Source organism: Lithobates pipiens, unplaced genomic scaffold, assembly GCF_037356315.1.
Source record: "Lithobates pipiens isolate NorthernLeopardFrog02 unplaced genomic scaffold, aLitPip1_a1.2 Scaffold_1, whole genome shotgun sequence".
In the NCBI taxonomy this organism is placed as follows: domain Eukaryota; kingdom Metazoa; phylum Chordata; class Amphibia; order Anura; family Ranidae; genus Lithobates; species Lithobates pipiens.
Window position 1 is genome coordinate 43,599,004 of NW_027507685.1, and position 16,470 is coordinate 43,615,473.

Genomic DNA, 16,470 nt, shown 5'->3' on the forward strand with positions numbered 1-16,470 from the left:
CGGTGCGTATCACGTGCGATCTCGCACCAGACAGCGGTGTGAACCCGTCTGAAAGGCAGGTGTCCCAATACTTTTGGTAATATAGTGTATATCTTCTATGTGTATATGTAATAAACTTCCACACAGGGCAAAGTTCTATACATCAAATACAATGTATATGACATGTTGTAAAAGCCTGCAGAGCCACTTCCTCTTGTGCTCCAATCACACACATGTGTATAGTTACATGATAATCAGCAGATCTCTCACTACTTCTACAATCCATCACTAGTAATCCATCCATAATGTAGAATGTGTGCAGAGATCCGTGTATGGGTGAATGTATAGGTGAATGTATGGGTGAATGAAGGCAGGCTGGTGAGCCATGTGTGTGGAAGAGAGATGATGATGATCTAATGATCGCTTCCTGTTGTGTGTTGTGTGAGCGGCTTCTGGTGCACAGAAATAGGAAGAGAGCGGAGATGTGATCGGATGTGGCTCTTGTAGCAGATTGTGTGCTAATCGTCTGGGCCCAGGACAGCCATGAACCCGGAGGAGCAGACCGTCACCTGGCTCATCTCTCTGGGGGTCCTCAACTCCCCCAAGAAGAACATCTGTGACCCCGAGGACTTCCTAAAATGCTCCCTAAAAGACGGAGTGGTGCTGTGCAAACTCATGAGCCGATTGCTGCCGGGATCGGTGGAGAAGGTAAGTGGCCAGATCGGTGTGACTTGTACTTTATCGGATGTGTGTTTAGATGTCTTGTATTATCGCTCCATACTTCTGTATGTCTGTGAGGGAAACGCCCTGATCATTCTTCAGATTACCCCCCCCCCCCCCCCCCCCCCTCAGGTATGTCATTCCTCCAGGTGAGGGTGGCTGCAGGCAGGCAGAGTCTAGTCTATGGAGCTGTCAGCGATCCTCATCTGTGTGTGTGCCTTGATCGAGGCAGATCGCGTACGATCCTCCCAACATGCTGCGATCTGTTCCCTCCATGAGCTCTCTACACTCTCCTCTCTCCAACTTTCTATCGGTTATTCTCCTTCTTATCTCTTCAAGTTAAAAAATAAATATATTGGTTGTGTTTTAATAACAGTGAAGAAAGATATATATATAAAATGTCAAAAGTGTTATATAAAGGGAATCTTTCCCCCTATTACTAAAATTCACATCCGCATGTACTCTCTGTATCTCTACATGCTGCTGTGAATTCATCTAACACAATTATAAATAAATAAAATAGAGATAGAGTGTGTGTGTGTGTGTGTGTGTGTGTATATATATATATCTCTCTCAATTGTTTGAAAAACATGGGTCTTGCTTGGGGTGCCATAATGCCATCAGCAGTATGCTTGCCCTCAAAGGGCCAGCTATATTTGGGGTGCGCTACTTGCAGGGTTCAGGGGTGCGCTACTTGCAGAGCTCAGGGTTCAGGGGTGCGCTACTTGCAGAGCTCCGGGTTCAGGGGTGCGCTACTTGCAGGGGTGCGCTACTTACAGAGCTCCGGGTTCAGGGGTGCGCTACTTACAGAGCTCCGGGTTCAGGGGTGCGCTACTTACAGAGCTCCGGGTTCAGGGGTGCGCTACTTACAGAGCTCCGGGTTCAGGGGTGCGCTACTTACAGAGCTCCGGGTTCAGGGGTGCGCTACTTACAGAGCTCAGGGTTCAGGGGTGCGCTACTTACAGGGTTCAGGGGTGCGCTACTTACAGAGCTTAGGGTTCAGGGGTGCGCTACTTACAGAGCTTAGGGTTCAGGGGTGCGCTACGTACAGAGCTCAGGGTTCAGGGGTGCGCTATGTACAGGGTTCAGGGGTGCGCTACTTATATAACTTCTTACTTTGCACATTCTTTAAGTGCCTGGCAGAGGGCCTGCTGGAAGGTGTAGATCTACTCAACATTTCCCAGTAACAACGTGATATCCGCAGCACTTAACCTGAAAAACATAAAAAAAAAAAAAAAAAAAAAAAAGAGCATTTCAAGTTTTCACACTAGGACTGGGATTTTGAGATGAAGCATCACAGGCTCCTGCTTGCCGGTCACTACCCATGGTATATGAATAGATGACTTGAGGCAGTAGTAAACACCTCTTGGACACTTGTACCTACAGGAAACCCTTTAAAAAAGCTTACATGTAAGTACAAGGAATATCATCTCCTAAACATGCATCTGTGCATGCGCTCTGAAGGAACGGCAGGGCTCAGGGGTGCGCCCCACACAGAGCGCAGGGCTCAGTTGTGCGCAGGGCTCGGGTACGCCTGGCATAGAGCGCAGGGCTCAGGGGTGCGCAGGGCTCGGGTACGCCTCGCATAGAGCGCAGAGTTCAGGGGTGCGGCGAGCGCAGGGCTCGGGTACGCCTTGCATAGAGCGCAGGGTTCAGGGGTGTGCTATTTGTAGAGTGCATTTTTAAGAAATCACTTATTTTATTTTATTTTTTTCATTGCAGATGAGGTAGGTTGCAAAAAGAAAAATGACATTCTTGAAGTGAAAGTCAGTTTTAAGCCAAAACATATTCTAATTTCTTTTTATAAAGCATTAGGAAATGATTCTTCAATATTTTAATCAGGGAACCAAGAAGAGAATTATTACCAAAATGTCAGCAAAGCCATACAATGATAATCTTTCATGGAAATACAATAATAATATAAAACAAACAAACAAGGACACAAACCATAAACATATTTGTTTCAAATATTGTTATTAATGTTATATCATTTGTAAAGGAGAAAAGTGAAAGCTGATATTTTTTGTTTATGGACTCCTGAACGTCATTCCATCTGTAGGCAGGAAAGAAAGGAAAGGCAAATCACCGAGAGCTCCACACTGCTAGGTGTGTACAATGGCGTGTACCCCCCCACATCGGGTGCAGTGGTAATTCCCATTGACCCCTACAACACAACAATGACATAGGGGTCAGCGGGAGGAACCACAGAACTCACAGGTGGGGGGGAGTGGTAGACACCTGAAAGTGTCAGCAGTAAGGATGAGTATTCACAAGCCGCACGTGCAGAGCCTGCACAGCGCTAATCGCAGGCAGTGAGACATTTCCGATCTCTGCACCTGCAGATAGGGAAATGTCTCACTGCTTGTGATTGGGGTGTGCAGTGCCGACCTCCTGGCGGGCTCTGCACGTGCGGGTTGTGATTACGCTTGAGCTCTTCCTTAGTCAGCAGTAAGGGTGAGCTCCACGTGCAGAACCCGCTAGGAAGTCGGCGCAGCGCTGCGCTAATCACAGGCAGTGAGACATTGCCCCGATGCACGGCTGTAGAGATCGAAAATGTCTCACTGCCTGTGATTAGCGCAGCGCCGCACCGACTTCCTGGCGGGCTCAGCACGTGGAGCATGCGAACACGCCGGAGCTCATCCCTAGTCAGCAGCTCTTCAATAAAGTAAAGGTTTAAAGAAGCCCCCAACAAGCAGGTAAATATCAAGCTTCCTCTTTCCAAGGATGCTTTTGCTCTCATTTACTTTCAGTGGTGACAGGTTTGCCTTTACACCCCTTTCACACCAGGGCGTTTTCCAGGCGCTATAGTGTTAGAAATAGCGCCTGCAATCCGCCCTAAAGAAGCTGCACCATTGTGTGTAGTGTGAAAGCCCCGAGGGCTTTCAAACTACAGCGGTGCGCTGGCAGGACATCAGAAAAAAGTCCTGCCAGCAGCTTCTTTGGAGCAGTGAAGGAGCGGTGTGTTTACCGCTCCTCCACCACTGCTCCCCATTGAAATCAATGGGGCAGCGCTTTAATACCGCCGGCAAAACGTCGCTATTGCGGCGTATTGCCGGCGGTTTTAACCCTTTCGCGGCCGCTAGCGGGGGTAAAAGCGCCCCGCTAGCGGCCGAAATGCGCCGCAAATCCGCTAAAAATAGCGCCGTTTTACCGCCGACGCAAAGGGCGGTGTGGTGTGAAAGGGGTCTAAAGTAAATGTTACCGTCTGTTTTTGTATTAAAGTCGTATTAAACTTAGATGCAGTAGCTATTACAGAGCAAGTCACCCTGCAAAATGCATTACCTCCTACCTGGGCTTTTTCCCCCCCCCCCCCCAAGTGTAGCATAGTGCAAGGCAACCCACCACCTCGCATTACACTCTGTGACATTTCAATAAAGTTAATTAAAAAAAAAAAATTGAATAATGCTACCCGGACAGCAAGTTTGAAAATGACTTGATAAGCTATTGCTAGACTTGCCAAGCTTCACAGGTTTGTTGCACAATTGCAGTAAGTCCGCATTGCAGGACTCCAGATCAACTTTCTTTGCAAACATTCTGCAAGTCTGCTGCAAGGAAAGCAGAAGCATTGTAAAGTGCTGAAAATCAGAATGCTGACGTCCGTTCATGTCATGAGCAGATGCAGCTTCTACCATTTGAGGTGTGTGTGTGTGTGTGTGTGTGTGTGTGTATATTATACACACACGTTTTCCCACTGACAAATAATCAGTCTATAAAGTTAATGGTAGGTTTATTTTAACAATGAGAGACAATATCCAGAAAAATGCATTTAAAAAAAATGTTATAAATTGATTTGCATTTTAACCACTTCAAAACTGGGCACTCAACCCCCCCCCCCCCCCCCCCAGCTGGATGGGGGTGGGGGTGGGATCCACCAGAGTTAACAGGGCTGAATGGGGTGGGAACTGCTGAAGTTAACTTTTCACATTAACAGGCTGGTGATTGGTTGGTTGCCGGGTGATCCTAGCAACCAATCGCCTGCTGCTTAATGTAAAACGTTAACTCCAGTGGATCCCACCCCCATCCCCATCCAGCCCTGTGATATCTGCTTGCTGCTGTCCAATGAAGAGTACAGTGGTGAAAATGTTTGCGGGCCAGGCGCACGTGAATTAATCACAATAACAAATAATGGACAATTAATGGTGGCAGGTCTGGGTGCAGCCTGCGGGCTGTAGGTTGCCGACCCCTGCTGTAAAGCCATGATAGGGCTGGGGTCATGACTGACTACACGTGCACCATAGTTATCTACTGTATACAGGCCAATATGTCTGACCAATACCTTTTTGATGGCTGGGCCAGCAGAGCAGAAATGGAAGAATATGTATCCCAGCCAGTGGCAGCTGGTGCTCAAAATTGGGGGGGGGGGGATGGGAGTGCCACAAACTAACATCAAAATCCCCCCGCAGTAGACGGACAGCGGTGATCTCACACCACCACCCCCCAATGGGAGACGGACAGCGGAGATCACTGGGCACATCCCATCCCCTACCCCCCTGCGAGAGACGGACAGTGGATGCCTTACCTTTTATGGAGGCAGGGGGAAGGAAGAGCCGGGCCGCTCAGGTTGTCCTGGGAGCACACAAAGACATTCTCCTCCTCGGCCACACAGGAACAGGAAGTGTGTCTTGAGACACGATTGACCAGGGAGTCCTAAGATTCCCTGGCCAATAGGGGCTGCCTGATTGGCCAGGAGGAGAATGAGGAAGACAATAGCAAATGTTCATTCACTATTGTCATACAAGTGGGTTGGCTCGGGGGACAGTTTTTGAAGCCTATTAGAGCCTCTGGCTCTAATCACATGCTCAAAAATAAATAAATAAAACCCTATTGGAATCCATGTGTTCGACACCCCACATATAGATTAGGAGTGGCCACTACTGATCGCAGGATACAACGTATAACTACCTCTGAGAAATGTATGGTAAGGCTAAGTTCATACAGTGACTAAACCATAGCTTACAGGTGTTCAGTAGGATTTTTAAATTTATTTATTTTTTTGTAACCCTACACTCATATTTTTTTTTTTTTTTTTTTGGTGAGTGAGTAGGGGTACAATGTACTCCTACTCATTCACATAGGGGGACGGGATCTGGGGGTGCACTCATCCTCTTTCCTGACCTGCCAGGCTGCATGCTCAGATAAGGGTCTGGTATGGATTGGGGGGGGGTTATTTTTATTTTTTTTGTTTTTTTTTACATTTTGGCGTGGGGTTTCCCCTCGAGCCTCAGATCACAAGCCGGATCAATTAAGATGCTGATCCCGACTTCTTCCATTCAAACCAATAGGCTCAAATCGTGCCCAAGTCGGACCAAAGTAGTGCAGTGAGTCAGGCCGACACAAGTCGGACCAGTTAAAATGGGGAACCATTCATTTTGCCATGTCATGCAACTTGTGCTCTCCAAGTCAGAGTGCATGTCTGACCCGTGTGAATTGGCCCTAATGGGCAAGTTAGACAGGCTGTGTTGTCTGTCAAACTTGATAAGCAGGGGATCGGTTGAAGGACGGTCCGTAGAGTCAGTTTTCATCCGATCCTCCAGACGAATGGAAAAATAGCGTTTCCATCCGTCACACTTTAGCGGATCGGAGAGGGTCAGATGTCAGCGGACGTGTCACCGCTGACATGCGTCGCTCCATAGACCTGTATGGAGCGTCCGTTCAGGTCCGCCTAAAAAACTTAACGGTCTGCCTGTGTGAAAGGGGCCTAACAGTTACTTTCAACTCTGGAATACATTCATATTTGATTGTGTAATTCAAATAATAAAACACATTTTAAAACGAGGGTGAACTGTATAGGTTCTTTGTACGGCTTCTGAAGCTCTAACTCACACCCAACTGTAGTCTTTAGCTAGGAAGATAGAAGTCTGACTTCTGTGACGGTCTTCCACTATATTAGAAGGTCACAAAACACTTCTTGTGTCGTCCAGGGCTGGACATATCTGAGAGAGACCCCCTCCTTCTCTCTGTACTGGAGATTAGTGGTGGATGCAGGATAGGTCTTCAGCAGCTGCGCAATGTAAACGGACCAATAGAAAACCAAAGAAGCCATTCTAAAAATAGGGTTTTTACTACAGATATGGTACTGTGTTTATAATGAAGTTGTAGAAAATAGTTTAACTATTTCTGTACCTACATTTAATCAGATGTTCAATTATACTTTAACCTTTTCATGATGGAAGGTAAAGCAAATCCTAAACTTCTGAACACAGTTTTGCAACTTTGAAATATGTTAGTAAAATTGTTCGTATTATTGCTATTGCAAGTATCCGGATGAGTTATACCTTATTTCAGGACAACTTGGGCTTTCATTTGTTGGTAAACATTAATGGACATCTCCTGAATTTATTTTATATACCAGGGAAAACTGGTCCAAAATAGTAAAAAAAAATCCAAAATGGTAAAAAAATAATATATAATTTAAGCTGTATATACTTTTAGCTGTATATTTCTTGCTATTCCCATAACCTACCACCAAAAAGCAACTCAAAATACATTTTTCTGCTCCTGACAATAATGAAACTACCACATATGTGTGTGTATATATTATATACAGATGCCCAGAAACAATAGTGCACTTTTTTGAATTTTTAAAAAAAAAAAATTATTCTACTTAAAACACACTGACACCGATTGAAAAATGCTTTTTTTTTTTTTTTTTTTATTTTACCCAAAATACATTGACCCTGACCTTTTATGAACCTGAACACTGACTTGGATCAAACGCTAATCTAAAGTTTATTTTTTTATTTTTTTGTGTTTTTATTTTTTTATAATAATATCTTTATTTGTTTTTTATTTTTTTTTGTACACTTTTGTTTTTGTTTACATTTTACCGTTTTGGCAAGGAGAAAATGATACAATGCATCCTTTTTCCCTATTCAAGAGGAGAAAAATACACAGGGGCAGTCTGAACAGTGACTGATCACTACTGTGATAGCCAATCAGAGGCTATCATAGCAATCGGGTGTTTGGGGATCTGGGGCTCTTGGTTCTCAATCATTAAGCCCCGTACACACGATCAGAACATCATACAAAAAATGACGCTTTCGAAGCGATCGTACAATAATCGGATCGTTAGTACAGAGCTTTCGAGAGCCGATCATGACAGTTTATCTGATATTATTCTATCAGACATGCACAAATATTGTTTTCGTAAGATACCAGATCATACGATTTTCATTCAATCAGTACAGCTGTCATTCGAAAATGCAATACAAATACATTACGACACATGACATCACTAAACTCTTCAGATTCGATCTGAGATTGGCATACAAAAAAAAAAAAAACACAGCGATTGTTCGTCCAATAATCTCATCGAGTGTACCGGGCATTAGTATGAGACACTGGGCTTTCAGTGAGAGCTTGGTCTAAATACTCCCAGCACAAACACAGATCTCCATATACACAACCTCATGGATTAAGATTCACTTCTGTGAAGCTGAATATACAGTATGTGTACTGATGGAAGTGGTTAAGGTGTTTATTTGTTCATCAGCAGCGAGAACTTGTAAAATTTAAAAGATCTTTCATATGAATAGTATTGCATTGATGGTCTTTTCACAAGTAGTAACAATTTTATCTACCAAAAAAAAGATTGTTTGCAAAATACACATGGAACGGTGCCAGATAAAATGATGCTATTTGGCTTGGGAAGCGCTTGTCTAATACCACTAGATATCCTATGGCTTGAAGAACGGAGAACCTGTTATAGAAATAGTTTTCCTTCAAAAGCTGTCCAAGCCCTGGTAGGATAGACTGGTAGTATGAAAAATCCCATTAGTAATTTCGGTAATGCCAACAGAGACTTGATGTAAGTCACTTGAAAGTACTATTTCCCTTTTTGAATTTGAAATCAATGGAATTTCCTAAATGAAATCCAATCCACTTACTATTAGAAATTTGTTCCAAAATCATTTCCATTCTACTCCTTTTTTATTTTTCTCATCACTACATTTAAAAGCAAACAAATGTTCCAAAAGCAGAAATTTTCAAACAAATTTCTACTAGTCTATGGCCGTCCTGAGTCCCAAGGAAAATGGCTGAACATTCCTTAATTTGCAAACGAAATGTTCTGCCAGTGTTTGTCTATAAAAGATTTTGAATGAGATCAATATTTCTATATTCAAGTATAATATCAAGTAGAATTAAAGTCAGAACTTTTCTCATATTGGATATAGTAAGGTAGGGTTATAACCCCCTGTCAGTTTTTTTTATTTTGTATCTGCATACCATTGGGGAGATTTCCCTTCACTTTCTATCCCATAGCTAAAACGAGAAGTAAAAGGAAATCCCTCCAAAGTAAGGGAATTCCTGGTTCCAGGTCACCAGAACTAGTGCCCTCATTGGAACATTTCCCCTTTATTACTTTTCTGGGAACAAGTCAAAATTTAGAAATTGTAATTTCTGGTGATAAAAGTAAACATGATAGGGAGATTCACACTCTCTAACAGGGGCACAGACAGCAATGATCCCTCTCCACTCCATTCAAAACGAAAAAAAGTTTTAAGTTCTACTTTGAAGAAATGAGTTATGTTTAGACTGTTGCCTTTGGGTAGCCTAATGCCCTGTACACACGACCGGTTTTCCCGTCGGAATAAACTCTGAAGGTTTTTCTGACTGAGTTCCACTCAAGCTATCTTGCATACACATTGTCACAACAAAGTCTGACCATCAAGAATGCGGTGACGTACAACGGGACTAGAAAACGGAAGTTCAATAGCCAGGAACTTCCGTCTCATACTTGCTTCAGCGCATGTGTTGTTTTTGGTATGTCGGAACAGTATACAGACGAGCGGTTTTCCCGATAGGAATTTGTTCCATCGGGAAAATATAGAGCATGTTCTCTTTCTAGGTCCGTCAGAATTTTTGATGTAAAAAGTCAGATGGGGCATATACGGTGAAAAGCTCCTATCTGACTTTTTCTGTGTGTATGGGGCATTAGGGTTTTTAAGGTTGGCTGAGAGCACTGATCGGATACCGATTGGCATATGTTTTTAGGGTCATGACCCTGCGACAGAAGCCAGACAGGCTGCCGTACACACGGGCCAAATATTGGCCAGTTTCTGTCGAAATGGCCGATGCCGGACGATATTAGGCCTGTGTGTACAGGGCCTAACTTTTATAACATGGCTGTTTTATAAGAGACAGAGTTGAATGGGCAAAATTAAAAACAAATGGGTCCCTGGTGTAATTCATCTGGAGGATCTTTTAGATCCTTTATCCATCCGACTGCCCCATAGCAAAGAATGGACATCCTTTTATGTTAATAAAGCATTCCAAACACTTTGCAAGGCAAATTCCTATTCTTAACATGAATAGTAAATGGTTTAATACACACAAAGCATTTGCAATGTTTTATATTCACTATGATCTTTCTTACATTTGGTGTACAATGTCCCAGCAGTCGAAAATAATGGAATTAAGTTATTTTAGATTTCTTGAGGGAGATTGTAGATAAATATTTTTATCCCAAGTAGAGGGGCTTCTCCAACCCAGTCTACAGGAGGGCCACCATATTCTCTCTGACCATTAACCTGCTCAAGATTAATATAACATCTCTCCGTCAACTCAGTCTCCTCCATGTGCCATAATCAGTGGGTAGCAAGCTAGCCCCTAGTCCCCTCCAAAAGCCCCGATCCTGGTTGGGTCAGTCACAGCAGGCAACCCACTGTGATCATTGTACTGCAGCCAGAACTACTAGTCTCAGCACTTCGTAAGTAAAACCCTGAAGAAGACCATGTCACTAGGGCTGCAACTAACTATTATTTTCATAATTAATCAGTTGGCCGATTTATTGTTTTGATTAATTGATTAATCGGTTAATAACCTTAAAAAAAAAAAAAAAAAAAAAAAAAAAAAAATTGGTCAAATTTACATTAATTTTCAACCACAGTGATGGGAAAATTTGGAAATAGAAAACTTCTCGGTCAAAGGAATTTTCAGACAGTGTATGTGGTTTTTGTTCAGAAATGAACTGAAAATTTCCAACAAAATTCTTTCATTCAGCGAATATACAAAGATTTTTCATCTGAATAGTCTCATGTGAAAATTGATCCGTGTGGCCAGCATAAGGCTCGGTACACACCTATGCAGTTTTTGCTTTTGATCTGTTTCTGCAGTGCCTTTTGCTGTGCGTTTTTTGATTTTTGCGCACATGATTTTAATGCAATTTGTGTTTTTGCATTTTTGCATTTTTTTGGGGCAGATTAAAAAACACAAACTGCTGCAAAAACGCATTACATTCTTTTCTGAAGCTTCTTCATTGAAGTGTATTGAACCAAAAAAGCACAGTTTTGTGTTAAAAGTCCCTGACACTTTCCAAATATGCAGCGGCTGAAAAAAAAGCACAGATATGAACGTGTCCCCTAGGAAACCATGCAAATGAAATGTATTGCATTTCTGCAAAAAGCGCCAATTAACTTATAGATGTGAACCAGGCCTAAGATGTTTAGGAACATAATGGGGTTAAAAAGACTAAAATTAGCCCTTTTATAGTACAAAAAAGCAGATAATCACTAATGGAAGGGGTTCATTTTTTTTTTTACTGTAGAACAGTGAAAGTAATATTTACAGTAGTGATTATATTTTTGTACTATAAAGGGCTCATTTTAGTGTTTTTTTTTTTATTTTTGTATTTTATTTTTTTAACCCCATTCTGTTACTGGCCGATTTAATCGATTATGAAAATAGTAATCAATTAATTTCATAATCGATTCGTTGTTTCAGCCCTACATGTCACCCACTCAGTTCTATACCTTGGTCATCTTCCAGCAGTGAGCTGCAAACATGGTGCTGCATCCATATGTGGCTGAATTTTGTTGCAGTCTGACATCCTGATGCAAGACATTACATCAATGCCTTGCATCAGGATGTCAGACTGCAACAAAATTCAGCTGGGTATAGGTTCCCTAGGGGCAATCCATTATTATTTATTTTTCAACAATTAGAAGCATTTGTGTTTGCAAAAAAAAAATATATTCCAGCATGTTGGATAATATTCATGCAATGGGTCTACATTATTATTTTTTATTTATTTTTTTTCCATATTAAAATGTTATGCTAATTCTGTTTTTGGACTGGAACACTGCAAAACAGTTCCTAGGACTAAAAAAGTGTTTTTGATGCTTTTCTGCTCATCCGCTTCAGTGAGGCCAACCGTAGATCGGCTAGTAGGTCAGAACTGGTCCTAAGATGGACAAGCACTCATTCAGATGGGCCTGGTACATTTTCACATCTGTGTCACATAGCCCTCTGCTTTCAGTGCCAGATGAAGAAGCAAAAATACAATGGCCCCATACTAGGGAAGGGGGTGGTGTGAGACTCTCCATACTATACTAAAATATGTTTATTGGTTGATATATGTCATACTGGAATGTATATTCATCTTGATCTATGTATAGATGTAATCATGCACACCCTCGGCAAAACGTTCTTGTAAAGACTAAACAGAAGATGCAGACCTTTCCAGCATAAAGGCTAGAATGCAGCAAAACAATCTAGTTTAACTTAAAGCGGTAGTAAACCCGCAAATTATTATTATTTTTTTTTTTTAAAACCTGCAAAGCAAAAGGCATAATGAGCTAGTATGCACCGCATACTAGCTCATTATGAAATACTTACCTTAGAACGAGGCCCCGACATCTGGCCCGATCCACGCCGAGGGAGCTGACATGCTCCCTCGGCGTTTCTTCCGGGTATCGCGGCTCCGGCGCTGTGAGTGGCTGGAGCCGCGATATCGCCAGTCCCGCGCATGTGCGCGGGAGATTTCAGTCCGGCCGGTCGGCCGCTGCCGGATTTTCACGGCGAGAACCCCCTTGTGCGCATGCGCCGCTGCAGTCAGCGGCGCATACCGAGGGGAATATCTCCTAAACCGTACAGGTTTAGGAGATTTTTTTTTTTTTTTTTACCTACAGGTAAGCCTTATTATAGGCTTTCCTGTAGGTAAAAGTAAAAAAATTGAGCATACAACCACTTTAAAACCTAAAATATAAAGGTCCAGTCACTTGTTAGTGGTACATTAATGCATAGTATGCTTCATGTTAATGTGCTTTGTATTAAGGCAGCCCTGGTTTAATGGTCGTGGGAATCATTTGACGCTGTGATTCCCTTTGCATTAAAAGGTAACTCCGCGCCACCATTCGATCTCCAGAGAAATCGCTGTATCGGCAGAAAGTCAGGTGGAATTATATTGACACCACTGTTGGTTTGAGAACCATTGGAGAGACACTGTCCAGACTTGGCCCCACCACGTGACCCCAGTTGGACATCCCTCCCTAGTTTATTGGATTAGCAAGCATAGTTTTTGCTTTAGAGCTGAACTTTGGGCACAGCAACCTTCTGTTTAAAGATATTCATAATTTTAATCCAATTTGTGTTTACCAAATGCAAACTCAGATATTACCTTTTTTAAAGTAGTGGTGACATCATCACTGCTGTATATAGCCTGTGCAGAGAGCAGAGCTGTGGGAGGGACCTGGCAGGCCCCACCCACTGTCTGCAGAAAAATTACAGAAGGGGCGGAGATGAGACCAGTCACCCTGCACAAGGAGAGAGAACAGCCGTGACCGGTCTTTATTACAGCAATCTCCTGCACAGAGGCAAAGTTACTCATTGGATTACTGCACAGATATGGAAGAATTACACATGAGCTTAGATTCAAGGAAGAATACACATGACTCTTGTATTCAAATAATATTTGCTTATCCTAGAGTTAAAGCAGAGTTCTGTCTAAAAACAAAGTTCAATGTCAGCAGCTACAAATAATGCAGCTGCTGACGTTTAAAATAAGGACACTTACCTGTCCAGGGAGCCCGTGATGTCCTCAGCTCCAGGTGGAAGCGTCAGCATTGCTAGTAAGGGAATCGGGAAGTGAAACCTTGAGGCTTCACAACCTGGTTCCCTACTGCGCATGTGCGAGTCGTGCTGCACATCCTCACTGGTCCCTGCTGTCTTCTGGGACACCGTGCCCATCAGTGCCACCTATCAGCGCCCATAAGTGCAGCATAATAGTGCCACCTCATCAATGCCCACCAGTTCAGCCTATCGGTGCCCATCAGTGAAGGAGAAAAATTACTTAGTTACAAAATTTACTGACAGAAATTAAGCAAAAAAAATTTTTTTCGGCCCCCCTTATTTTTTACTTAAAAATAAAATAAAACAGCAGTGATTAAATACCACCAAAAGAAAGCTCTATTTGTGTGAAGAAAATTATAAAAAAAAAAATTCAGTTTGGGTACAGTGTAGCACAACCGCACAATTGTCATTCAAGTGTGAGAGCGCTGAAAAATGGCCTGGGCAGGAGGGGGGTGTAAGTGCCCTGTAAGCAAGTGGTTAAGCTTTAAGAGCCATTGTTTTTATTATTTGGCTGTATTTGGAACAAACAATTACCGTAGTTTACCAGGGAATGTTTATTTTATTGTGCTCATTGTGAGAAACTAAAAACTGATGAGCGGTTGTAAAGGAACAATGTGTTTATCTTCATGTAGAGCTGCATGATTCTGGCCAAAATGAGAATCGCAATTTTTTAAATTTTATTTTTTATTTTTTTTTGCTTAGAATAAAGATTACGATTCTCACAGCGTAACATCAGCTTTCATATTGTACAAAATACATTTGAAAAACTGCTGCGCAAATACAGCGTGACATAAAGTATTGGAACAACTACCATTTTATTCTCTAGGGTCTCTGCTAAAAAATAAATAAATAAATGTTTGGGGGTTCTAAGTAATTTTCTAGCAAAAAACAATTATTTTAACTTGAAACCAACAAGTGTCAGAAAAAAGATTTTAGCCTTTAAGTGGTTAAACTGCCCTCATTTACAGACTGAAGTTCATGTCTTTGATCTACAGAACAAAACCTAACAATGTTTATAGTTGGCTCAGCTGCTGAGGAATGTTGTGAAACTTGGCAGACTGCCTTTTTTTTTTATTTTATTTTTTTTTTTTTTTGACCGCTGTCAGCTTGAGCAGAGAACTCTCTGCATAGAATCCAGAAAATGATTTGTTAAGAATCTAGATCACAATTATTTTTCCCCCTCTTACGATCTTAACGATTAATTGTGCAGCTTTACCATCATACATTCTATGCATGAAGGTAAAAAAACCTTCTGTTTGCTGCTCCCCTCACAGATCCCTTAATACTTACCTGAGCCCCCTCTCGATCCAGTGATGTTCACGAGAACCTTGCCTCTCTGGGGACTCTTTACTCCTGATTGGCTTTTGGCTGCAGTCAATCACAGCCAGTGAGCCAATCAGGAGATGGAGGGGGCGGGACCGAGTTTGGGTGCCCCCAGAGCAAGCTGCTTGTTGCGGGGGGCAACTAGCAGGAGGGAGGAGCCAGGAGCGCTGCCGTGGGACCTGAGAAGAGTATCTGGACTGCTCTGTGAAAAACCACTGCACAGAGCAGGTATGTATGACACAACAAAAAAAAAAAAAACAAGGCTTACATATCACTTTAATCTTTAGGGAAACAAAATGGTGATCAGGCAGGATTATTAATGCAGAGTTAATGCTTCTTACCTACCTGTTCACTGAGCTGTGCATGCGTAGATCAGTATACAATTTCAGCAATGCTGGGGTGGACTAAATCCTGCACATGTGCGGGAGCGACCGACCAATGAAAACAGCTAGAGATGAATACCCAAAAGCAGACCAGCTGAAGATGTCATTGGCTGGCAGGGAGCACATTCGTGAGGGGCAAAGGGAGGAATAAGGCAAAGCAGAAGAAACGTGTGTGTGTGTGTGTATATATATATATATATATATATATATATATATATATATATATATATATATATATATAAATAAAATATTACATACATTGGGGGTTGTTTTAGCTTAGTGTAGAGCCTACCAATAAGCTGAGTCCCACACTACCACAATAATAAAAAAAAAAATATATATATATATATATATATATATATATATATATATATATAATGTATATAATTTTTTATTATTGTGGTAGTGTGGTACCCCACCAGCAGAAGGACGCAGGGTTCTTGAGCAGGCAGGTTGAGGGGCTCCAGGGGGAATTTGCTTATTTGGGAGAAAACCGCCCTTTCAGTTTCCTCATTATTTACTAAAATCCATTTTGGGATCTGGAGCCCAGGGGATTTCATAGCGATCCGGGTGGGATGAAGTCCCCAGTCCTGGGTCTTGGTTTTGCGATTCACCAGCATACTGACTGGTCAGGTGTGTGCTGGGCTATTTGTAGACACCTGACCAGGGTTCTGGGCTCCACCTTCCCGAGGAGTCCAGGCAAGCAAAGGAGAAGTGTACATGTCTGCACATCTCTGTCTGTCAAAAAAAAAAAAAGAGTGCCGAGGTACCGAGTGTACAGGAGTTCTAGAGCTGAGAGGGCTGAAGCATTAGCCTGAGCAGCAGTGCTGCTAAAGAGAGCCAGGTGGCTTGGTATTTTCTGTGGAAAGCTGAAAACCCTGTGTGGGCAACTCTTCTGTTGTCGGCCTTGTTTTCTTTTTCCTTTTAATAAACGTGGACCAACAAGCTCTTACACAGCATATGTGGTGTGGACTCAGCTTATTGGTAGGCTCTACACTAAGCTAAAACAACCCCCAATGTATGTATTTTATATATATATATATATTACACACATACAATTTTTTTATATTTATTATACATATATAAAATGTAAATATGAAAAAAAAAAAATAATATATATATATATATATATATATATATATATATATATATATATATATATATATATATATATATATATAATTTTTTTTTTTTTTCCATATTTACATTTTATATA

At 42.0% G+C, this 16,470-nt stretch overlaps 1 protein-coding gene across 5 annotated transcripts in view; it reads left to right on the forward strand.

Moving 5' to 3' along the window:
• The first annotated feature begins 230 nt into the window (after positions 1-230).
• The window catches only part of ARHGEF6 (Rac/Cdc42 guanine nucleotide exchange factor 6), a 174,645-nt gene continuing 158,405 nt past the window's right edge, over positions 231-16,470 (forward strand). For 2 of the 5 annotated variants that reach the window (XR_013277464.1, XR_013277465.1), the window contains exon 1: positions 231-687. Coding sequence is in view for 3 of the 5 variants with exons in the window: in XM_077490420.1 (XP_077346546.1) it covers positions 523-687 (165 nt within the window). In the remaining 2 variants the exon portion in view is untranslated. The remainder of the gene's footprint in view (positions 688-16,470) is intronic. The other 3 variants (XM_077490417.1, XM_077490419.1, XM_077490420.1) reach the window with 2 other exon arrangements.